Source organism: Fistularia commersonii, chromosome 24 (genome assembly GCF_037954325.1).
Source record: "Fistularia commersonii isolate RoL2024-O1a breed Wild chromosome 24, RoL_Fcom_v1.0, whole genome shotgun sequence".
Classification (NCBI taxonomy): domain Eukaryota; kingdom Metazoa; phylum Chordata; class Actinopteri; order Syngnathiformes; family Fistulariidae; genus Fistularia; species Fistularia commersonii.
This window is the reverse complement of record NC_141307.1, coordinates 2,967,355-2,991,488: the sequence shown is the minus strand read 5'-3', so window position 1 is coordinate 2,991,488 and position 24,134 is coordinate 2,967,355. Positions and strand designations below refer to the sequence as shown.

The following is a 24,134-nucleotide window of genomic DNA, read 5'->3' as shown; positions in this document are numbered from 1 at the left end:
CACTCCTGCAGCTTTTCAGCTGAATCTCCATTTGAATGAAGCCAGTGTGTTGCAGACTTTGAAGGATATCATTTTGTCTGCACTTTCTCTTTGATTCTCAGGTTTCTAGAGTTACCGAACATGATGCAAGTTCTATTTTTACGAGATAATATATCTGCGTCATGCACGTGTGTTTGCAGACAGTACGAAATGTAGTATTTGAATGAGAAATAAGACGAGAGCTCTATTTTTGCCGGCTTGGTATTTAATCTAATTTTAAAATATATGTTTTCTTAGTTAACAGATAGGAGATATTTGATTTTTGTTATTTTTATTTCTCTGTCCGTCCCCTCTCTTTTGGTGTTTCTTTATATTTTTTTCCTAGTTTTCCCTGAAATCCCACTGGGATTTAAGCACATATTTATACATAGTAGTATTTGCATTTGTACACATTTACTTTTAACTGAAACTGATGCAGCCGCTTGCAGAGTCCTGATCTTCATCTGGGTCTCTCAACCCCGTCCTCCGTCCCTCGTCTTCCCCCTCATCCTCTCCCCCCGCGGCAAGAAAAACCAAAACAAAGAAAAAGCAGGTGTTTCTCGCGGGGGTTTCAGTCTCCTCGCTGCACGCCAAATCGGCTCCTGTTACATCATCGTCACTTCAAGATGCAAAATTAGGGGTTTAAGAGCACAAGGAGGCCTGACCCCCCCCCCCAACACACACACACACACACACACACACACACTACATTGGGCTGATGTCTCACAGCTGACAGTGTAATTACGAGGATGGAGGAAGGGATGGAGGGTGCTGGCTTGTTCTCCCACATACTGAACATCCAGCTGCATCACGCCAGCCAGGAGGGAGGAGGTGGATGCACACACACACACACACACACACACACACACACACATACACACACACACACACACATATATATATATATTAGGCATTTTTGCATTTTAATCTTTACGTCAAGGTGTCATAGTGTTTCCATGGCAACAATTAGCCGTTCATAGAGTGACGGTATGGGATGTACACTTCATCCTAAAAAAAAAGAAATTGGTCCTAAAAACGTTAAGAGAAATTGAATGTGAAACGGATCTATGAATTATTAGAAATTATATTGAAAGCATTTTTTGTGATGTTTTAAAATGGAATTTCTTTTAATTGACTATGTGATCTGTTCACTTCCTGTCAGCCAGGACAAAAGTTCTTAGAGTTCTTCTCCACCCTTCTTCAATTCGAGCTTCCGGGCATTTCATTTGAGCTCCATGAATTATTTCAGGTTTGAATTGTCATATTTATGTAACACACTCCAAATGTGCTGCGTTAAATGAGGCCATGATTATTGATTCTACATAAATATCTCCAATATCTTGCGAAAAGCTAAAGCTAAAGCTATCGGCAACGTTTATCGGCAGCCCCTTAGTGTTTGCTCTTCCTCTCCTGCTTTCGGACGCTCCCTTTAGCCAATCAGCCGCCTCCATCTCGACCTCCTCTCTGACTCCATACCCTTTTCTGTTTTCTTTCAAATATTGTGGTTCACATTTTCCCCGGCCTTCTGCGTGAGCACCACCACCACCACCACCACCGGCAAGTTCGGGAAGAAGACAGAGGAGGCTTTTCGGGAGGCTCATCGTTATTTATTCAAGTGTGCTACGGCTTCGCCCGGGGCCTCGGGACCCGGTGAGTCATCCACACCAAATCATGCACACACTCGCCAAAAAAAAAAAACAAAAAAAGAAAAAAAAACCAGCAAGTCGATGTAAGTAGGGGAAGAAAAAGAAAAGCAAACGTCACATGAGGCGCTCCCGTTCCGCCGCGAGGAGAGGGGGAGGCGGGAACCCGGCGGACTGTACAGACATCGGTTTCAGAACAGCGACAGAAGACGTCGGTCGTCGGAACGGCGAACGCGACGGGGAGCGCGGGGATCTCCCGCAGGGGGGCGAAGGGTCGGAGGGGTTTGTTCATCGGACCTGCAGAAGAACCGACTTTCCAAAAAAAAAAAAAGGACAGAAAAAAAACAAACGGAAAACAGACTTTCTGATTTGTATTGCGTTACACGGGCAGCAGTGCAACCCGGGTGTCGTCGTCCCTGTCGTCGTGGAAAACGCGAGGGTGAGACTTCAACGGTTCCGACCGCCGTCTGCGCGAACATTCTGTCGAGGTTCCATCGGCGTGATGATGACGGCGGCCCGATCTGAGCATGTGCGCGTGGGAGGAAAAGGGACGGGGGGGCGAAGAACGGGGTCAAGGGGTCGACGGCGAGCGAATGAGTCGGTTTGTTTTGCACACTTTGTGGAAAGACGGTTCTGGTTCATTGCAACTCGGGTTTCGGTCCTGATTCAACAACTTAAATTGACTTTTACACGGATTCTCCGGGCAGAGGGGGGAGGAGGACGGGACGCCGTTTTGGTCGCGTTCAGTGGCGACTCAAAGGCGGTAAAATCCAACTTCCGATTCTGAATTCAGCAGCCGACCAGAGTTCATTCGATACGGTTTCTCTCCCGCCTGTTTAATAGAATTTTCCCGTCGTCGCCACCGTTGGAGATATTCCATAAGATCTGTCACGTCATCAGTCCCCCCATTGCTGATCGGCTGATATTGAGTTCCTTCTCGGCTTTCATTGAAGAAGGGCTAGTTTCCCTTTGGCCGAGCCAAATCACTGAATTCGGAACCAGGTTCGTTTCCTCGCCAAAATAAAAGCTCTCGTCTTCGCTCTGACAAGAGAACTCTGGTCTCGTCCTCGACTGGACGTGGTTTCCGGACCGGGAAGCTGTGAACCGTCCGCAACTGTTCCTCCCTAACCGGCTTTTTAAAATGTCGGACTTGTGTTTCTCGAGAACTCTGTCGTGAGACAAAGTCGTTTTGTTTCTCGCATTGTGTTTTGGATTTGTTTACTTGATACTTGACAGTTACGTTTGGGTTTCATTCACGTTAGTTTTAGGTCAGTGTCTCCGCACCAAAAAAAAAAAAAAAAAAGAGGCAAAACTTTGCATCGCATGAAAAAGAAAAGAAATCAGCAAGCAAATCACAGACACCATTGTCTACGGTTTTATGAGGAACAATTTTTTTTTTTTTGTCTCTATTGGACTTTCTGCATATCTTGGGGCCGTGAGCTCTGTATGGAAGCCAAAAAAAAATTATTTTGAGAGAAACCGCCTTGAGCCACATCATATCCGACGTCTGTAAATATCATATATCGCTGATATTCTGGATAAAGGAGACGGATGATTCATGGACGTCGGGCTGAACTGTTCCTTCGCCGCTGGCTGCGACTTAGCAGACATTAAATCACTTTTCTGCTGCATTCAGCGGTAAAACCCACCGTTCTGCGGTGGAACGTCGGACAATAAAACGTTAATTTTCGATTCGCCGGTTTAGAATTGTGTCCTTTCTTTCCCCCAAACAATCTGGGTGGGTTCACCTGCTGCCTGCCGAAGGATAATTCTGGTATTTATTCAGTGCGCAAGTTATTTTTCTGGGAAACAGACGAGTTTTGGAGTCTGGAAATAGTAGACGGCCCGACCCTGAGGGGGCGGAGCGAGAGGTCTCCACAGAGGTCAGGGAGTTTGTAATTCTAGTTAAATGAGTTGAAAATAAAGCAGGTTTTGTTTGTCTGCTCTGTATATATTTGCGCTAAAATAAGGATTTTTTTTTTTTATCTGGAGAAGAAGTCTGATATCACATTGTTGCTCAGTGTCAAAACAAACGCTTGTTCTCTCCGTGGACTCTTTGGACATGAACCCGGGTTCAAAAAAAAACCCTGAATTGTCCGTTAATGATGAATCAACACGACCCAAAGGGAAACTGAAAACGTGGCGGGTGAAAAAAACCCCACAAGAACAATACAGTTATAACGTAAGGCGAATACAGTCATCATTTTTCTGAGAAACGACACCGAAAAAAGAGCCTGTCATCTGTCATGGCTTTTTGAGTTGTAGATCTTGTTTTGCTGATGATGCACTGGTTTTTCTTCATACTTCTTTTATTAAAATTAAAACTTTATTCTCGTATTACAACCTTATCCTAGCACGACTTTGACCTTTCTTAAAAATCCCATGGTGGCTTCGGTACCTCGGGTTTTTGAGTCAGTATTTGGACAATTCTTCGAGCGTTTGTTTCTCTACTCGACCCCAAAAGAGCCCGAAAAACTGCCGCCGTTGATCATCGACTCACTTTCACGAGGGAGACTCGTATCGGGCGGTCTTTATGAAAGAGGCGGACCCGGGTTGGAATGAACTCGAACTGTCCTCGGAGCCGGACGGAGGCCAATACTCCTTGAAATGGAAGTCAATCGGCTGCGCGGTGGGTTTCGATCGACAGATCGGGCAGTCCTTCGAGGGAAAACCACTTCGTCTCGACCCGGATCGGGTCGGAACGTGTGAATTAGCGCGAAAGCTAGAACGCCGCGTCGTCTTCCAGTGGGTTTCGCTGGTGCAGAAAAGCCAGCGATTTGTTGTTGTTGTTGTTTTTTTTTTTTAAAATGTGCCAGCCCCCGCAGAAACCCTCGCCGCCGTTTCTTCAAGGCACGTACGTACGCTAACGTGTAAAAATACCTATGCCTCTTTTTTAACATACTATTATTCCAAAAGGGTGGGTAGAAACTTGCAGAACAGGATGTTCGGATGAGCCGGTCGAGGTCCTGCGATGAAATGACGCCGTCGGGGGGGTTTATCTCGCCCGGTGATGGACACTCGGTTTCCCAGGGGGATATAAGGCCTTTTGAGGAGTCCAGATATTCGTAACAAGGATTTTTCTCTTGATTCGCGGATTAATATTTTCAAGGGGAACGGCTCTCGGCCCCCGGCGCCGCTTAGAAAAATCTATCCTCTTTACAAACAGTTCACATCTAAAAATACATTTTACAGTTCAAAATGCGATCAGAATCCCTCCGTAGCGGTTCCGCCCCGCTTCTTCGGGAGCGAACGGCACGGCGGGAGCCAGACGTCGGACTGGCTTTGATGGACGAAGGCGAAATCGGGCTCGAAAATCCCAAAATATTCTTCTGTCGGGCACATGATGCGAGCTGACGGAGAGAAAATAAATAACTCAAAGCGCAGGCCTCCGAGAGATGATGCATCTCAGTCGTCCTTCTCGGTTACCGGACGATTCGATATGTTTGGCGAGCGCGCTTGCACTTGTGGGACCGAGCTCGTTTACCCGTGGAACGGCGGAGGAAAACAAACAGAAAAGACAATAAACGAAAAAAGATCGGAACCTGAGAACCAACATCATTGAACCATTCGATCGAGTGGAAAATCAGCTGGCAAATGAAAGTTCATCCCTTCAGGAACTTTGGCAAAATGAAATAACGCACGCCGTAAAACATTCTTTTGACCATTTGCCATTCCAGACACGCTTAGAGTCATTACGAAAATCTTTTTCCCTTCATGCACTCGGCAGATCTTTCCAGCATTTCACACACACACGAAAAAAAAAAAAGTTTCCCCTCCCGTCCCCGTCCCATTTTCTCCTCCTGGTGTTCTCCAAAAACAGAAAGGATCATACTGATGCTACCAGCCTCCTCTCGTCCCGCCGCGTCCCTTCTCTCCGCGATGCTGTGTTTTAAGAGGCTGACGCCTTAATGGCTTGAAACAGCATCCAGAGACGGCATCAGCTGTTGGGCAGGCGGACGAATCCCGCACCTTTTTATTGTCGTTATCAGTATTATTGTTTTACCGCTTTTAAACTCAGCATGGGCCGCTTTCAACATCTGAACTTCAAAAGAATCTCAGGGAGCGGAGACATTACACTGACAAAAAAATGATTTTTTTTTTTTTTAAATTAATTCATGAATTTAAAATCATTTTCGGAAAAAGGTCTGTAAAAGTTCTCCGCTGAGCTGACACACCGTAAAATAGAGAACATAAATACCCGTGTTTTTTAGAATTAAATCAAAATGAGATAAAGACAGATTTTCTGCATAATAATAATGGTAATATAAACAATAGTAGTAGTAGTTGTAGTAGTAGTAGTAGTAGTAATAATAATAATAATAATAATAATTACGAGAATTATGAGAATTAAAAGAATTATAATAATTTTTATGATTTAATGTTTGGGAAAATGTGATTTCTGAAATAACCTTGTACCTTGAAAGCAGAAAGCAGCTCGTCCTGGAAAAGGATTCACAGTAACTGGACCCGAAACCCATTTTTCTACTGCTTCGGACCAGCAGGACAATAACTCAACCCTTATCCAGGGTTGGAGGCAGGGCTTCCTCTCATTTACATGAAAAGATGCTTGTTGTCACATAATACAAAAAGGAAAATAAGATAAAAATTCGCACCATCTCTTCCTGGAGCCGCCATTACTCGCCATCTTCCTTACTGGCAAAGCAAGAGTTAACTCCAAGTGCGTTTGCTCAGAGACTATCTCTCTAAAGGAGGGTTTGACGACAGACCGTTTGATCGAAAGGGTTCAGAAGGTGAAGTCGGTTCGAGGGATGTCGTTGGAATTGTAGGATCAATTTCAGCAGGGAGTGTTTGGAGCCTGACCTCCTCCTCCTGCTCGCTTAAGGGAATTCTCCCAAAGTGCCACTTTGTGAAAGTGCCGGATTATCCCCTCAAATGAGCATTGGACATATTTTTGGCCGCAACGCATTCCGGTTTATTAAAGTGAATTAAAAAAAAAATTTAATACGAAAAAAAAAAAAAAATGGAGGAATCCTCGCCTCCTTCGCCGCGGACGCCTTCGCTGGTCAATCCAATATTGGGCGTTGATGAAAAGGGGTTTCACAGAAGACCAATAAAACGCATTGACTCTCAGTTTGGAGAAAAGGCTGCGCGTGTAATTAAATGGTTTTTGTGGCCGGGTGGGATCATTAAACCCATTTGTGTGTGTGTGTGTGTGCGTGTGTGTGTGTTTGTCGAGCTGGGTGGATACATCAATAACATCAGCATGATCCTTTAAATCTAAGACACACAGAAGCCCTTCGCATGGCGATGGTGAGAGACGAACGCCATGAAGAAACCCTGCCTCCCCCTTCAGCATTGCGCCGCTCAAACCAACACGCTAATGTTAGCGACACTATTTTGGCCCGTTGTGGCAAAACTGGAATGCGGAATATATGATTGCTTATAGAAAATAATCCCCTACCTGACGCTTTCAATGTTAAATTCTCTGTCTGCGGTGGGAGGCAATGGGATATTTCATGACCGGCAAAGTTTCTTCAAGTTACAATGAAACAAGCTTTTTTTTTTTTTTTTTTCCCGTTTTTTTCTTTCTTTTTTTGAAAAATAGCATTTCCCCAAGTGTGCATCATTTGGTATGTACTCAAAGTTTATATATCAATTTAAGTAGTGTAAATCTGTAATAAGGAAGTGAGTCTCTTTATTTGAGCGGAGCATCGTTTGAAAAAATAGACATCCATGCTTCATGCTTTCTGCTCCTCGGGCTGCTCCGTCTGTCCCGCCCCCGACAAATACTTTTTAAAGTCCATTTAAACCAAAAAAAAAAGAAAAAAAAAGGAGAGAGAAAAAGTGCTGAAATAAGATTTGGTCAGGAGCAGCATCAGAACGTGTTTGACCTTGTGTACAAAACGTGAGACCCGGTCGATCGCGTCTAGATGGACTTCCTCCTCCTCATGAGCTGGTGGCTCTCCGTGAAGCTGTGGAGGCCCGGCGACACGGAGCTGACGGGCGACGGGAAGAAGCTGTTCTTCAAGGTGCTCGGCGATATCTCCTCGATCCTGTAGGAGACCGAGTGAAAGTACTGATTGGGGTTCAGCTGCGAGCTGAAGGAGTTCTGGTGGGAGAAGGCGCAGCCCAGGCCTCCCGCGCCTCCCCCCGAGCTGCCGAAGTCGTGCGAGTGGTAGTGCATGCAGGAGCAGACCGACTGCAGGTCGGTCACCTCGCGCCGCCGCCGGCCTCGCTGCAGCGTCTCGTCCTGGATGTGGATGATCATGCTGTTCCGATTGCCGGCCAGCGACGCCCGCTCCTCGGCGTCCCGCCGCTCGTCCTCGCTGTTCATAGTCAGGAAGCGGAGAACCACCAGGTTGAGGAAGGCCCCGATGACCGTCAGGCCCACCAGGATGTACATGAAGCTAAAGGCCACGTACAGGGGCTTCTTCTGGAGGGCCCGGTTCTTCTGAAGGGCCACAAAGTCCCCGAAGCCTATGGTTGTCAAGGTGATGAAGCAGTAGTAGTAAGACTGGAAGAAGCTCCAGTCCTCGTAGTGGGAGAAAGCGGCGGCGCCGATGCACAGCGTCCCGATGCAGGAGAAGAACCCCACCGTCACCATGTTCTCCATGGAGACCTCGGTGATGCTCATGCCGCAGCATTTCTTGATGCGCTTCAGCAGGTACTTGACGAACGTGTTCATCCTCTCGCCCAGGCTCTGGAACATGACCAGGGTCAGAGGGATCCCCAGCACGGCGTAGAACATGCAGAAGGCCTTTCCGGCGTCGGTGCCCGGCGCCGCGTGTCCGTAGCCTGGGAAGAGAGCGGAGAGAGTTAGTAGAGCGGAAACGCTGCGGCGCCGGCCGCTACTCAAACAGTGCCGGTCCGCACTCTGTTTACAAACACCACAGAGCAAGAAATCTCCAGAAGGGATCCAAGGTCGGGGGGAGTCAAACGCAACGGTGCGCGCAAGTCCTTCTTTCTGGCTCGTTTGAAATCCGTGCATTTGTTTGCTCAGTTTGGCCACGAGAGTTTCATCGCGAATTCGAAAATTCTTCCGCTCGATTCCCCCCGCGGCTTTTTAACATTTTTTTTTTCTTATTTCCAGATTCAAGACTTGATTGTTGCCTGAGAGGCCAGATGGATTGATCACGCTTGCTTTTGAAAGTGCTTTGCTTGTTATCCTTGTCATTTCACGCTCTTTTTGTTTTATTTTTTTTTTCCCCATCATTTTTGCTAAGCATTTCTTGCATTATTCTTGTAACTAGTGAGAACACAGAGAAGCCCACGGGTGCTCATTTTTTTCAGCCCAAACATTTCTCACGTTTATAGTTTGTATTTGTTTCTTTACTTAGTGGTGTTCCTTTCTGTCTGCACGGTTTTGTTCTTTATTTTATTATTGTCATTATTTCATTTGTTTGCTTGATTACTCACAAATCTTGGGGGTGTATGTACACCATTTCATGTGAGATACTTAACTTAGTTTATGCTGAAAATAAAAGATAAAATAAAGAATCAAAAACAAGTATTTTTTGGGAAGGGGAAGTCGCCTATCAAATGACGTTGTAATACCCGGCTCCGCCACTAGGGGCGCCCGCGTGTCCACAGGCCGCAGTCTGAGGCGTTCGCTCCTGTCACTTGAATGTTACTCCTTCCCTGAGTCAAATCAAATATTATTTGTGCTGCACCAGTTCACCGCAAAGTTCTCCCGCGACACTTTCCACGACGGGTAGGCAACTCAACTACACATTGAGTTCATCTCCTGCGAGCAAACGTCACATATACGTATATATATATCGTCTGTTTGACAAGTCCGCCGTCGCTTGGCTAGCGTCGCCGCCTAATGCTAGCTAATTAGCTAATGTTAGCCAATGCTAACGGCTAATTTGCTGCTAGCTAGTGCTGGCGGGGAATTGGCCGCTAGCTTAAAATACGTCTTGGGAACCCGGCGAGTTGCGTGTCCGGGCCAAACGGCGCCGCGGGAGAAGACGGCGGACGGCAAATTCCTCGAAATTTTGAGTCCACAACAGTATTTTAATCCCCCCCAACTCAAACAAACGTCATATTTATCGTCTGTTTTAACAGGTGGGCTGTCCTTTGACTGGCGTAGCCAGCTAGCTAATGCCAACGCCAGTCCGCTGCTAGCCAAAATACTTCAGAGGAAGCCGCCCAGCCTGAAAGGAACCATGAGAGATGCGTGTCCGGGATGAGCGGTTGGCGGACGGTAAGTCCTGTTAAATGTTGATTCGACAACAATTTTCATTTAGTTTTCATCCCGCGAACAAACATCATATATAACGTCTTTTTGTCAGGTCCTCTGGTGAGCGCCGCCATGGCTAACGGCTAATTCGCGCTCGCCTACTTCAAAGGGACCCTCAAACGGAGCCATATGGCGGGAGAGGATGACCTATGGTAAATCTCTCAATGCTGACTTTTTATTTCAAGTTAATCTAAAAGCGAGATTTATTTAATTTAAACAGTTTTGAGTGCCTTTATCACAACCTCTGTTAATATTTCCGACTTGCCATCATCTTAAGTGACGTCTTTTGTCTTGGATTTTATTAATGTTGTGTCTATCTCTTCCACTTTGTCACTTAAAGTGATAATTTTCTCTATTTTAAATGTCTTGTGTATTTGTATATGTCTGCACGGTGTCCCTGAGTGCTGAGCAAGGTGTCTTAAATAAAGTGCATTGTTGTTATTATTGTCAGTATTATTATTATAACTTTAGTTATTATTATAGTTTTTAGAATTTGTGTTGATGCTAATGATGAATTGGAGGGCGTGTAAAACGTATAGATTGAAAAATAGATACATGTGCTTGCCTAATATTTTGTCACAGACATTTCCTGCTTGTTACAGGACTTAATTAGCTGGAGCTTTTCACCTGACAAGAATCCAAATAAACAGTGACACGCCACCTGCCGCTAGAGGGCACCAAAACCCAGGTACCGTTCTCACCCCCACGACACACGATTGAAAAACTGCATCAGGTCTAAAAGGAGAATCAGAAATATTAATATGTTATATAATTTACTCAATTTTATTAAGACTAATACTTGATATATTGTTTTAAAGAATTATTCAATTTTAAAATGTCTCCCACATTTGCTAAAACTACAAACGAATGACAATAAAATGCTACAATAAATGTGGCAACATTCTAGACTCCCCTAAAATAACCTTAATAATGTATTATATTTTACTTGACAAGGTCATTGCCTTGTAAAGTGATAAAATTTGGCACCTTAAATTCATAGGAAAAAATGGCCATCAGAAAACAAACATTCAAGAATTTGCAAATGTCAAATAGTGAAGAAACTCTGAAAGATAACGATTAAAAAAAAAAAGTCCAAACATAACATGATAATTTACCTGACACCTCTTTGGAAATTAAAAGTGTCAAACTGGAAACTTCTGTGGCGGTGGGGGAGTTCAGAGGAAGGGAGTCTCCAGGGGAGGAGGAGGCAAAAGAGGTGGCGCGGTGGGGTTGAAGCTTTTAGCTTAATTAAACTTTATCTTTAGACCACAAGCTGCTGACTCACACACAAACAGACTCTTAAAACCAACCTGTGGGGCAAGGAGGTCTTTTTTTTTCTTTTTCTTTAAACTCTGAATACATCTTCAAATGCAGTATCATGAATGAAACTGTAATATGCAGAGCGGAGTGTGTGTGTGTGTGTGTTGTAACTGATCATCTCACGGCCCGTAACCGAATCAAACGGCAGAGTCGGAGCCAAACGCCCACAGGCAGCCGCCGCTCGTATCGCTTCACACATCGGCCTCCAAACCGAGGCGCCATTTCTTTTTCTTTTTTTTTTCCATGTACATTACAATAAAAGACCTACATCCAGAGCTTGTTGTGTGTTTTTTAACTTTGTAAATATTGATTCTGTGATTTTTCTCCCCCACTGGACTGAATGTTTGCTTGAAAAAAATAAATGGAATTTAATAACCAACAGCGATTGATGGGTAGATGGTACAGTGTATCAAGATAGAGAATCAGAAGAGTTACTTATATCTTCATTTATTCTCAGATGGGTTGGTCTTCATTAACCATCAAATGCAAGTCTGTTTAATCTGAAGGATTAAAGGTTCTGAGTACATTCTCATTTGTTGTTGAAATGTCAACCTTAACCTTCCCCACAGAGTCAACCCACCCGCCGTTAGTTTAAAAGAAGTGTAGAGAATGTTGGAAGGACCATCATTTTCAGATATGTCCTGATCGTATGTTTAAACATGTTGGTGAAACTGTCATGTTCATGTTGAAGGAGGTACAGGAAAACAGATCGGGGGGGGGGAGGTTTGATAGATTTTTTCTGAGGTCAGAGACCAAGTGGGAGAAAAATGGACAGAAACACAAAGGAGTGGGAGAAATGAGCAGATTATTTGTGTGTCTGGGGGGGTGGATTGGTTGGGGGTCAAAGGCAGCAAGTGAGTAAGGTCTGCATGCTCTGCAACATGCTTGTGACTACCCACTGTAGAAGAAGTGAAGGGTTACTCACTGATTGTAATGTAATAATCTGACACATCTGTCATTTATACCACAGTAGCATGTACGGATGTGTGTGTGTCTGCTGCTGCTGGGCACTATCAGTTTAAAGATCGATCATATGGACTGGCATTTTTCATGGAGGCATGAGATTTGTGTCTCAGCTTTGAAGCAAATTAGACCCCACTCCCTGTAGTTTCTGTCCATTTATCTTCTATTAAGGATGTGAAGGAGTACATAAAATGAGAAATGCATATTGTTATTGTCATTTCATTGTTAATATTTTTTTATTAACTGTACTACATTATTGTAATAGTTACTGGAATTTAGACTTAAGACTTTATATTTCTTATTAGAGGCAGTCTTTGGTTTCAAATATCCTTGACCTACGGGGTTTCATAGTTGCGTCCCCATCTCATAAATTTAAGAGTCTGCTATAAGCTAGAACTAGCATGTGATATGAAAGTACATATGTCAGTGGCAAAATAATCCAGGAGTTGAGAACAGTGTACAGTAAAAGTAACACACACTTTGAAGGCATAATGAAAGGAAAAGGTTTCAGTATTTCAGTATTTGAATGTAACCCTAGGGCCTCCCCTGTACTGTACGTTTTTGCCGGGGGGCAATTAAGGTGTCATAGAGTCATATTTGCATACTTACTGAAATTATACATGATTTGGGATAGTTTATTTCCTTAATGTATCCTCAGTGGGGGCACAATCCGGTGCATACTTAGCTTGTACAAGCCCAGAGAACTGCAGAGAGTTGCGCCAGGCAGGGCATCTGGTGTAAAACTAGACCAAAACTAAATGCGTGTTCGGAACTTACGACTTCGAGATCGGTCGAGGCCCCGGTTAACAACAGCTGCCATTAGTACAGATAAACTACAGGATACCTGTGGAAATAGGGCCACTGTGGGTTGAAGGAGGAGGAGTAATGCATGTTCAGAAGCAGAGCGAGGAGGAAAGGCAAGACTCTAGGACTAAGGGGAGGGACGCTGAATGTTGTGCCGATGACAGGAGGAGCTAGAGTTGGCTGACATGATGCAGAGAACGCAGGGGGTTGGTTGTGTGTCCTAAGGACCAGGTGGAAAGTTAGCAAGGCTAGATGCCAAGAGCAGTTTTAAGTTGTACAGTCATGGCCAAAAGTTTTGATATGACACAATCATAGAAAAATCTTGCAAACACCTAAAAACCCTGAAGGAACAGACTTTGTGAAAATGTCATTCTCAAAACTTCTGGCCATGACTGTACTATCAAGGCATTGACAGGAAGACAAATGGAGAAGGAGTTATCGGAAGTTGAAAAGAGTCAGACGTATATGTGAAGTTAGAAATTGAAAGTGTAATGCTAAATGTTAGTGGCTATGCCCCGCCAGTGGTATGTGAGTTACAGGAGAAGGTGAAATTCTGGTTTGGGTAGGATGAAGTGATAGAGAATAATCCCAGTGGTGAGAGAATGGTAATTGGTACCGACTTCGACGGGCATGTTGGTGAGCAGAAGAGGTGATGAAGTAATGGGCAGGTTTGGCATCCAGGATTGGAACACAGAGACAGAGCATGGTAGACCCTACCACGATGGAAAAGGTTGGAAATAGAGGTAAGAAACACTTTTCAGGAAGAGGCAGGAACATAGGGTACCTCATAAGACCAGAGGTAGGAGCACACAAGTAGATGTAACTTCTTATGAAGACTAAATCTTGTATAGACAATGAAATGTGGATATCAGTGACTGCAAAGTAGTGGTAGGTGGCAATAGAGGAAGGATAGTACTGTATGAGTCTGGAGTGGCAGAGAAGTATGAAGACTGGTGCAGGATGTATGCACGTGATACAGCGGTGAGCTGTTCTCTAGGTGTGATAGAGATGTTCAAGGTGGAAGTGGGACTACATCAGGAGTCATTTCTTAGCTCCAGTGGTGAGGGATAGACTGACAGATGAGAGAATACCATAATTTCCATGGACCATGATGTTTACAGGTGATATTGTGGAATTTTGTGAGAATCGGGAGCAGAGAGAGCCACATCTAGAGAGTTGGAGGCGAGCCCTGGGAAGCGGAGGAATGAAGGTGAGCCGCAGCAAGACAGTAAGTGTGAGTGAGCGGGATCCAAGTGGAACGGTGATGCTTAAGGGAGTGGCGATAAAGAAGGTGGAGGATTTTAAGTACTTTGGGTCAACAGTCCAAAGCAGTGGAGAAGTGGGCTGAACAGGTTGGATGGCTTGTTGTAAGGGGTAATGTTTGATAAGAGAATTGAAAGGTGTACAAGACAGTGGTGAAACCAGTGATGCTGTATGATTTAGAGACATTGGCAGTGAGGTTTAAAGACTGGAGTTGATTATACTGGAGTTGATTATAGTCAACTGGAGTTGATTATAGTAGAGATGAAGATGTAGAGGTTTTTTTGGGAGTGCTGAGAATAGAAAGGATCAGGAATGAGTCAATCAGAGGGACAGCCCATGTCAGATGTTTTGGTGAGAAGGTCAGAGAAGCCAGACTGACATAGTGCGGTAATGTACAAAGAAGAGTAGTGAATGTATGGGTAGAAAGTTGGAAATGCCAGGCAGGAGGTCTAGAGGATGACCAATGAGAAGATTTCTTTGTGTAGGTACACAGGACATGAAGTTAGTTGGTGTGAGATACAGAAAATCAGGATAGATGGAAGTTGATGTTGTTTCAGGACTCCTGAATGGACTAGCGGATTTGAAAAGAGGAAATAGTCTTTATTTTTCTATTTAATAACTTGAAGAATATAACACCCTTATGGTCTGGCACGTGTGGGTTTCAGGATATACTTGACCACAAATAAATATGAATGAATTAATGTTTTTTTTTTTAAATTATTATCATTTCAATGTTTCTATTCCTCAGCATGACTGTACTCCTCCTCCATTCATCCCTTTGCTCTCTCTATCTTTGTCTCTCCTTCATTGGTTCCTACCTTATTTGGTTCTTCAGCAGTGAAAGAGAGAATGGCACTGAGGCACTGAGCATCAGTGTTCAAACACAGGTTCAAAGTGAATGTGTGTTTTATTGATTAATCCCAGATCCCAATTTTGATAGGAAAAAAATCCTAATCCAGAAGATTATCCACTTCAGCCCAAATAAAAACTGTTGATCAAGCCAAAGCTGATTAAAATCTATCTCAGCAGTGTAATCACGTTAGTCATTTTGTTATTTATCCTGTTTGTTTGTTGAGAAAAGGTCAATCTCTGTATCCTGAGAATTAAATCCTGTCATGTGTTTGAGCAGATTACAGAAATCTGCAGCAGAATAAACATACTCTGGCAGGAAAGTTCATCTTTGTAAATATTACCGCAGTTTGGAGAAAAATATGTCTGAAGGTCAGTTTGTGAGGAGAATTAAATAAATTGGAAACTGTTATTATAAAAATATAAAGATGGTCAGAAAAATACCGTAACTACCAGCAGAAAAAAAGTATGTAACTTTTCATGATGTTACTTCATATAATTTATTCCTAATTTAACTGAGATGGTTTCAGGTGAGTGGGGAGATAAAAAATAGCTCATGGAGGGAGAAAATAAGAAAATAAAGTTTTAATATTAATCTTATGTCATTAAAGGTCAGATGCCTTAATTATTATCTTTTCCTTTTGGCTTCCCCCTTCAGGGGTCGCCACAGCAAATCAAGCTGCTCCAACCAACCCTACTCTTTGTATCCTCTCATAAGAACTACCTTCATGTCCTCTTTCACTATGTCCATAAATCTTCTTTGGTCTTCCTCTATCCTTCCTGCCTGGCAGTTCAAACCTCAGCCTCCTTATGCTAATATATCTCTATCTCTCCTGTATTCGTGGCCAAACCATCTCAGTCTGGCTTCTCTGAACTTATCTTCAAAACCTCTAATATGTGCCGTCCCCCTGATGGACTCATTTCTGATCCTATCCATCGTTGTCACTCCCAAACCTCACTGCTCAACATTATCATCTCTGCTACATTCAGCTCTACTTCCTGTCTTTTCCTCAGTGCTACTGTCTCTAAACTATACATCAACACTGGTTTCATCACTGTCTTGTACACCTGTGTGTACTACAAGATGTAGTCAACTCAACAAGTCTAGTCTACTTGTGTACTCCTACCTCTGGTCGTATGAGGTACCCTGCGTGCCTACCTCTTCCTGGAAAGAATTGTTCGTCGGGGTTCCAAGATTCAACCTCATGTCTCTGTGGCAACAAAGACGGGCTGATTAACTCGGTACTACAGGATCCATTGGGCAGTGGTGAACTTATAAAAGTAATAATCTTTGACATTTTCAAGTGACATCTTTCATTGATTGTCACAGCTTCAGCGGGCTTCCCCCGCCGAAGGATTTGACCTAGTGAACCGAGACAGAAGTAAAAAGAAAAGAAATGTCAGTAAAAAACATGAACTTTGGAAGTGTGTCTCCGGTGGGACACGGTGGCAGCGCTGGCTCTGTGTTTGTCCTGGCATAATGACTCTATTATCTGCCGTTGTCTTGGGAACAGACGTATTTGCTCGGCCCTGCCACGCACAGGTGCTATTGTGCTAGTGTGTGCGCAGGTGTGTGTGTGTATGTCTAGTGTCGAAAAAAGAGAGCTGTTATGTTTTTTTTTTTTTTTAAGGAATAATGTGAGCGTGAGACAGAATGGCTTGCTAGATCCTTACAGAACAACTCCAGAACCAGGTGTTCTCGAGTGGTGTTTCAGAAGGAACCGGAGGTTCAAGGAAGCAAGGGTGGAGGTGAGAGAAAACAGGAATGGATCTTTAAGGAAGTCATGGAAGTGGAGAAAATGTAGTCTGAGAAGAGTTCTAAGGGGGATAGGAGGGGAGTTGGAGACCAGCAGGAAAGGAATTAGAGCAGGACCTGAAGAGGAGGATAAATCTTGCTGAAGAAGCTGTAGAAGTGTGTGAGAGAGTAGCTGGAGAGGAGCATCGGAAGGTGCAGGGCAAGCTGGGGAGCTGCAGGAGAGGAGGACAGGAGTTTTAGAAAAGCTGGAGAGGAACTAGAGAGATAACTCAAGGGAGCAGGAGAGGAGCTCTGAAATTTAACCAACACAGAGTTCTCAAGTCTGCTTCCCGCCTGGACCATTGTTTACATGATGGATGTCAAAGGTCAGACCCCTGAAATGGTTGACAGCTATCAGTCACACTGTACTCTAATCTTATTCCCGTATTTTGCTTTCTGTAAGAAGGGACGGCTTAAATATTAGAATTGGATCCCTATAGCCTCTTTCCTCCTGCTAAATCTGGACCGAATGATCCATCCGGTGACTCCCCTCCAGACCATAATAACCGGCCTGACGCAGTCCCACCTGCTCCTCTATAGATGATATTCAATGTCTGTCAGCATCCGTGATATCAGCCTTGCAGCTCCAAGTCAGACGCTTTGAGTCATTGCGGCGAGATTTAATTGCCCCCGCCCCCTGACAGATTAAATCTGATTATGATGTCATTCTAATATCACATCATCTATTTTTCACTCCTCTCCTTGGGGGAGGTGATAAAGGCTCAATGAATTAACAAACAGCACCGCAACCTGAAACTAAAACGCTGCTTTAAGAGACTCTACAGTCGTTCTAAGAGACATACCGCTGATAAAATATCTTTATATTTATGACCTGTAACAACACTCTGTGCTTAACATGGTCATGGTTACACTCTGGCTTCAAAAAGCATTACGTGATTAAAAACTCATAAAATGCTGATGGGTGTACAGACATAACCCCCCTGCCCCTTATTTTTAATGGAGAGCAACAACATTGATTAAACCCTGATGAAGAAAAAGTCATTTCATTAAATGAAATGATTCCATGTGATTATTTCTCAGTTAATGGGCAATTCAGGAAATGATACAGATGATTATCATACACGTATTGTGGATTTCTTAATGTCTGAAGAAGTGCAGCATACTTTTGGTATTAGTAACCAACCCTGAAAAATAATTCTTTTTTTCGAGTGAGGGTTTTTGTTTGTTTTGTGACTTCCTTTTAAAATCTTTTCATGACAACTGGATTTCAATTTTTTCCCCTAAATATGTTCCACCTCTCATCCAAGAGGCTTCTTCAGTTCAAATGGACCGTGGGGAGATTTCTGTCTATAACTGTTGGTCCAAGTTGCGGTGGCTTGTTGTGTTTATGGGGAAGTTGTTTATGGTACAATTTATGGAGACGTATCTAAGTTAATGTGAATAGATTCGGTTAATTTCAGATTTTGTGTAACAGAACAGGAACCTGCTAGAGCACTTAGACAGAGGCTCAGGCGGGACTCACAAGAGCCTGCCTGGAGCCTGGGTGAAAAAAGGTACAATTTTCCCCAAAACCAGTCTGGTTTTAGGGGAAATTGTACCTTTGTTCACCCTGACAACACCCCCATTCGCACAACTACCCCATTCAACCTAGTTTCTGCAAAGCTCCCCCCATAAACACAACAAGCCATCACAACTTGGACCAGCCCCCAACCCTAACAATTATATATGGAAAATCTCCCCACAGTGCATTTAAATTGAAGAAGCCTCTTGGATGAGGTGAAACGTCTTCAAGGGAAGAAATTCAAGTCCAGTTGTCATGAAAAGATTTCAGTAGGAAGTCACAAAAAATAACAAAAACACTGACTCAAAAAAGGAAAAAAAAAATCAGGCTGTTTACTAATACCAAGGTTTGCTGCTCTTCTTCAGATATTCAGAGAGGTAAAACATCTTCAGGGGAAGAAATTAAAGTCCAAGTGCTTTGCCTTTTCGAAAGAAATTTTGACAAGAAGTAACCATGACCTTGATAACAAAGAACGTCCATAAAAACCTTGAGTTACATGACTTTTTCTGATGAGCTGTGATTTTCAGGCCTATTTACTTTCCATAGTAAAACAACAGCCATCATGCCCTGACTTCAAAAATATTCCTGTTTAGAATTTCTAGTTCTCTAAAATTATATTCATATTTGTATAGAAGAGTACAGAATTTTGAATCCCAGTCTGGTGAACTCTGATGAAGCAGCTCAAACTGTCACCCCACAAGAAGTCCAGTGTTTTCTGATATTTTTATTTCCCACCCTGGATCGATTTCTTCTACTTTCAGTCTCAATCCAGCAGATGTTTGAAGGAGGTGTTTGAGCCTTGTGCCAAAAAGAAATAAATTAATCTTTACCTGTCAAGTTTCTATTGTATTGTAAGTATCTATTGTATTGTAAGTCTATTGTATTGTAAGTCTATTCTATTGTAAGTCGCTTTGGATAAAAGCGTCTGCCAAATGCAATGTAATGTAATGTAAGTTTGTCTAGCTGGAGTTTCAGAGCAGGTTTAATCCCAACAGTAACCATTTTCCAACTCAGGAAAACTTACTCGCTTGTGGATAATTTTCTATAAAAATTGGGAAATTTGACCTGACGTGTGAATGAGAAGGATAAATTGTTTGTTTCTATTCGGCCCTGAGACTGACTGCCAACCGGTCCAGGGTGTATCCTGCCTCCTGGGATTGGGCTCCAGCATCTCCCACGACCATCTCTTTGAGAGTAGTTCTTAGGAAGAGAACACTCAGCTTTTGAGTAAAGGCATTACTTTCTTTCTTGTCTATGGTGGCTCTTAGTCATCCAGATCATAGTTAATCCTTGTCATCTTTTTGTAGCAACTGGGCTTGAATTTCTTCCCTTGAAGACATTTCACTTCCCAGGAAGCTTGTTCAGTTCAAATGGACCTTTGGGACTTTTCTGTATAGAACTACCAGGTTTAGGTGCTGATCTAAGTGGCGGTGCCTTGTTAGGTTGTATGGGAGAGTTGTTTTCAGAAAGTAGATTGGTTGGGGTTGTGTCAAATAGGGAGTTGTTGGGGGGAGAAAAAGGGAAACTTCGAGGGACTCGACTATGGTTCAGATCCTGTGAGACCAAGAAGACAAACTTGTTTGATCACTAAGATTAGGTAGTAGTTACCGGGGCCTGGTTTCAGCGGATCTTCCTGGGTGATTTGGCGGATACACACTCCACATCACCCTGTTTGCATTTACTTCCTCGTTATATACATCAGTATGTACATCAGCATGCATTGCATCTGACATCATGACATCTGCTTCGGCTTCGATGTCAGCATACAGGCGCTAACTGTGACTTTTTTTATTTTGGCAGCCGGGAGGATTCTTGTTGCACTGTTAGAATCCATAGGAATGGTTTGCTCGTAGTTTTCCTAAGCTGTGATCCTTGCTTTTTCTCTCCCCTATTGTAAGATTAAATGTTTTTGATCATGATCAATGCTCAAAGCAAGACTTCTCTAAGACATGTTCTTAAACCGAAATGTTACACCTGAAGCCACAAGCCTCATACTTCTTCCTTTGATCAACTAAAGAATGACAATCATTTCTAAGAGTATGCTCGTTCTTTACTTTTACTTTTTCGAATAAAATAATTTGTCCTGTCAGCATAGTATTTGAGTCTTGATTGAACTGAGTTCTGAGTTGCTGGTAGATGGATTGATGAAAAGCTATAATTTGAGTGATCTGGATTTGTACCATGTTACAAGTAAAGTAGTTCATCCCCTTCCCCCAGTATTGGTTGGTTGTATAATCTATATCATGCATTATTTATCAGATTGACGTGGCCCCGTCATTAGCGTCCAGACGTACTGACTCTACAAGTGTTGAGCACTGGCTCAGACTGGTGGCTTCTGCTCCTTTGATCTGTGGGTTAATCCGCCTCATTTTACTCAGGATAGACCCCCTTCAAACACCCCCACCGCCCGGCGGCGTTAATTGCCACAGGCCGTGGAATTTTAATGAAGGTCAAGAGGAGTCAGGGAGTTGAGAACACCTCGTTCTCTGCATCGACAGTGGGGGGCTTAGTATGGTGGAACACGGCTGTTCGCTTAAAGTTCCATTTTAAAAATTAGAAAGAAATTACCTAAAAATAAAAACCAAATATAACAATATAACAAAATTAAGATTTGTTATCAAATTGATTAGAAATAGATAGTAAATATAATAACATCTATAAAGAAAATTGTAAGCACCAAAAAACATAACTCTTTGTTGATATTAAAATCACGTCTTACCTTTCTTTTGAAGCTAAAAAAGACTTATCTCCATTTTTACGACGACATCTATAGGACTGCCTCCTCGCATTGTCTGTCCATAAGGCACCAAGGTCTCTGAACAACTTTTGAAGCAAATACCGACCATTGCTTCTTATATAGCGATGTTTGCTGATCTGACATCTGGCGCAGACAAAGACCGGGTCATTTTTACTGATGAATGCCTTTTAGGCCTACTCCCATTATGTCTGGCAGTTTTTATTAATCAAAAAGCAAGTTTGTTTGGTCTTTGTTCACAGGATTTGTTTTGTCTGGTCCGTCAGTCACAACTGAAAGTGGGAAGAATGCTTTCAAATTGCTGATCCTTGTGATGAGAACATTCAGCAAAATGTCCTTTTAAAGGCTGATGCCCAAACATTTGGCTATAGATGTTTTTAAGTGATTTTGGCTAGTATTGATGTACGTAAGCCTGCATTTGGGCTATTTGCACACAAGACTGGCTGTAGGAGAGCCAGCATGCAGTTTCACCCAGGCACCATGTCAGCTAGGGGCATTTCCTGGTGAGACCGTTCATCAGCTCTGGCTGAACTAGCCATGTAGAGGCTGGCCTTTGATGGCAATGCACACAATGGCTTCCGCATGAGAGGGGGCTAACAGTGACCATTGATTTTGAAGGTGTGACAGTGAGGTGTGTGGCACGCCAGGGGACACTGGTAGACTGAGCTAATGGCAAGTCATCTTAGGATAGGAACCTTAACCATTGTTATGCGTCTGCTAGTCTTTAAATCTACTTGAAGAAGTAAAATTCTCTGAAGATGTAAATGGTCCCTCTGCAGAGATGTCTGTATTGAGCCGTAGAGGAGGCTGCCTATCAGTAATAAGTAGGAACTCCAGTAATGACACTTTTGGCCCCAACCCACAAGGAAGTTTGGTATTTGATGTTGGACAGTATACAAACCAGGCCGGTATGAAAGCCAGAAGGGGGACATGAGAGCATTGCTGAAACATGATGGATGGAGAAAAAGTGACATCTCCGATGAAAACTATGTGACGATCCACTCGGGAGGGGATCCTTATCAGTAAGGAGTAGGTATCATGATGAAGAAGCACATCTCAGCCCGTATGCTCGGCTGCTGGCCAATTTCAGACAGGATCACTATGGCAAAGTTCCAGGGAGGGCCATTTAATATCAATATCATATAGACCTATGCTCCCACATCAGAGCATCCAGATGAGATTGAGGACTACTGTGGCTGCTTTAAAGAGGTGATGGGATACATCAAGAGTGCAGAAATCTTGCTGACTGGAATGCTATGTATGAACCACATAGTGAGGGACATCGATGAAATCACAGACTGTCTCTGAGTACAATGGGTTCAGCATAGAAAACTCCATCCCCACTTTAAGAAGTTTGCTGTTACCCTAACAAGAAACCCCTGGTTGCCAACAACCTAAAAGCCCCAGACTGTACCAAACGTCACAGCCAGCCAGGTGATGACAGCTGGAGAGGCTAAACCAGGGGAAATCTGCTGGAACAGATGGCATCAGCCCTCAGGTGCTGAAGGCATGTTCTAGTCAGCTCTGTGGAGTGCTCAAGCACCTCCTCAACCAGAGCCCTCACCTGCAGAAGTCCCAGCGTCTGCGAATGGGCACACGGTGATACCAAATGACTCCAGGCCAATAGCGCTGACCTCACATTATGAAGGCGGCGGATTGACTTGTCCTGGAAATCCTCAGACCACTGTTGTGCTCATTACAAGACGCTTGACAGTGTGCATACCAGCCCCATTTAGGTGTAGATGATGCTGTAATAAGTATGCTGCGGAAGGCTTACTCCTCCGTGGACAGACGTGCATCACAGTTCTGTACAGTACTGTGATGCCGTCCTGGTGAGGAAGGACCTGAGCCAAGAGGTGAACTCTTGATTCACCAGTTTCCACCCTCACCCATGATCACCAACTGCCGGTAATTAACACAACATCACGAGGCAGGAATGTGGAGGACTCTAGCTAGATGAAAAGATGGTTTAAGTGCTTCTGAAATATGGACGTTTAGAAGAATCTCTCAAACTGATTTGACAGACAGAGTTACCAGTCAAGAAGTCCTCTGCCATTTCACCAGAAAAAACACAATGCATAAAAATTATAACTCGATGGACCGATCGAAGCTCAGTGAGCAAGGGCAAGACGAAAACAATGTCTGCAACTAACATCAGCTACAAGGTGGTATAAAAAAGGCAGATTACTGATGCGACTGGAGAGCTTTAGCATTCAACCACTCCTAGGAAGAAATCCCAGTGAGAGATATACTGTCTATTTGTTCTTCACATCTGTGGTGAATGTGTTGTTTTGATGTTCTCTGTGTATTTGAACCTATTATATTTTTGTGAGCATGTTGGAGACATTGTTAGTTTTTTGCTTTCTGTGCATATTTTGCTGAGTTGTTAATGTCCTTGGCTTGTTGGTGCTGCTGTCTCAGCCGGGACACGTGTAAGAGAGAACTCAGTGAGTTCTATCGCGAATATCATCATACATGGAAAAGTCAATGAGCAAATTATTAGCTACTCATGAATTCAGAATTCTAGAAAGTGATCAGGAAATTAGATACGAACCCACCAGTAAGAGAGTTTTGATTTAATTAGAAAAGAAAATCCCTGGTTGAGTGTTTTCCTGGATCTGAGGCTGACAGATTTCCTCCTCTTGGTCATCCACCAGCTTCACACTGCGCTCCTCCACTGCCAAGGACGCCCCCCTTCTCATTTATTTCTCTAATTAAACAGCAGCAACTAAAGCAGACGAGGAGTTGTGAGGTCAGAGGCGTCATTCGGCCTGACGGTTAATGAGCCTTCGTAGATCCCCAGCAACCTGAAGGCCGGCACAGATCGGGTCTAAACAAACATCAGTGTCGCCTGCTTTCTTTCCTGAGGTTCTTCAAACCAAAAGAAAAGTAATCACTTCATGGGGCCTAAGGAACATTTTTCCTTATTTTTGTATTTTGTCAGACAAGCTTTTCTCCAGCATGGTGAAATAAAAAAAAAAAAAACAGAACAAACCAAC

General features: G+C 43.4%; 1 protein-coding gene across 1 annotated transcript in view; it reads right to left on the bottom strand.

The window, feature by feature from the left end:
* Positions 1-1,603: 1,603 nt before the first annotated feature.
* Positions 1,604-24,134, bottom strand: part of kcnk9 (potassium channel, subfamily K, member 9) — a 40,170-nt gene continuing 17,639 nt past the window's right edge. Inside the window, exon 4 of the mRNA XM_086171237.1 lies at positions 1,604-8,417. Within this exon, the coding sequence (XP_086027363.1) occupies positions 7,549-8,417 (869 nt within the window). The 3' untranslated portion in view covers positions 1,604-7,548. The remainder of the gene's footprint in view (positions 8,418-24,134) is intronic.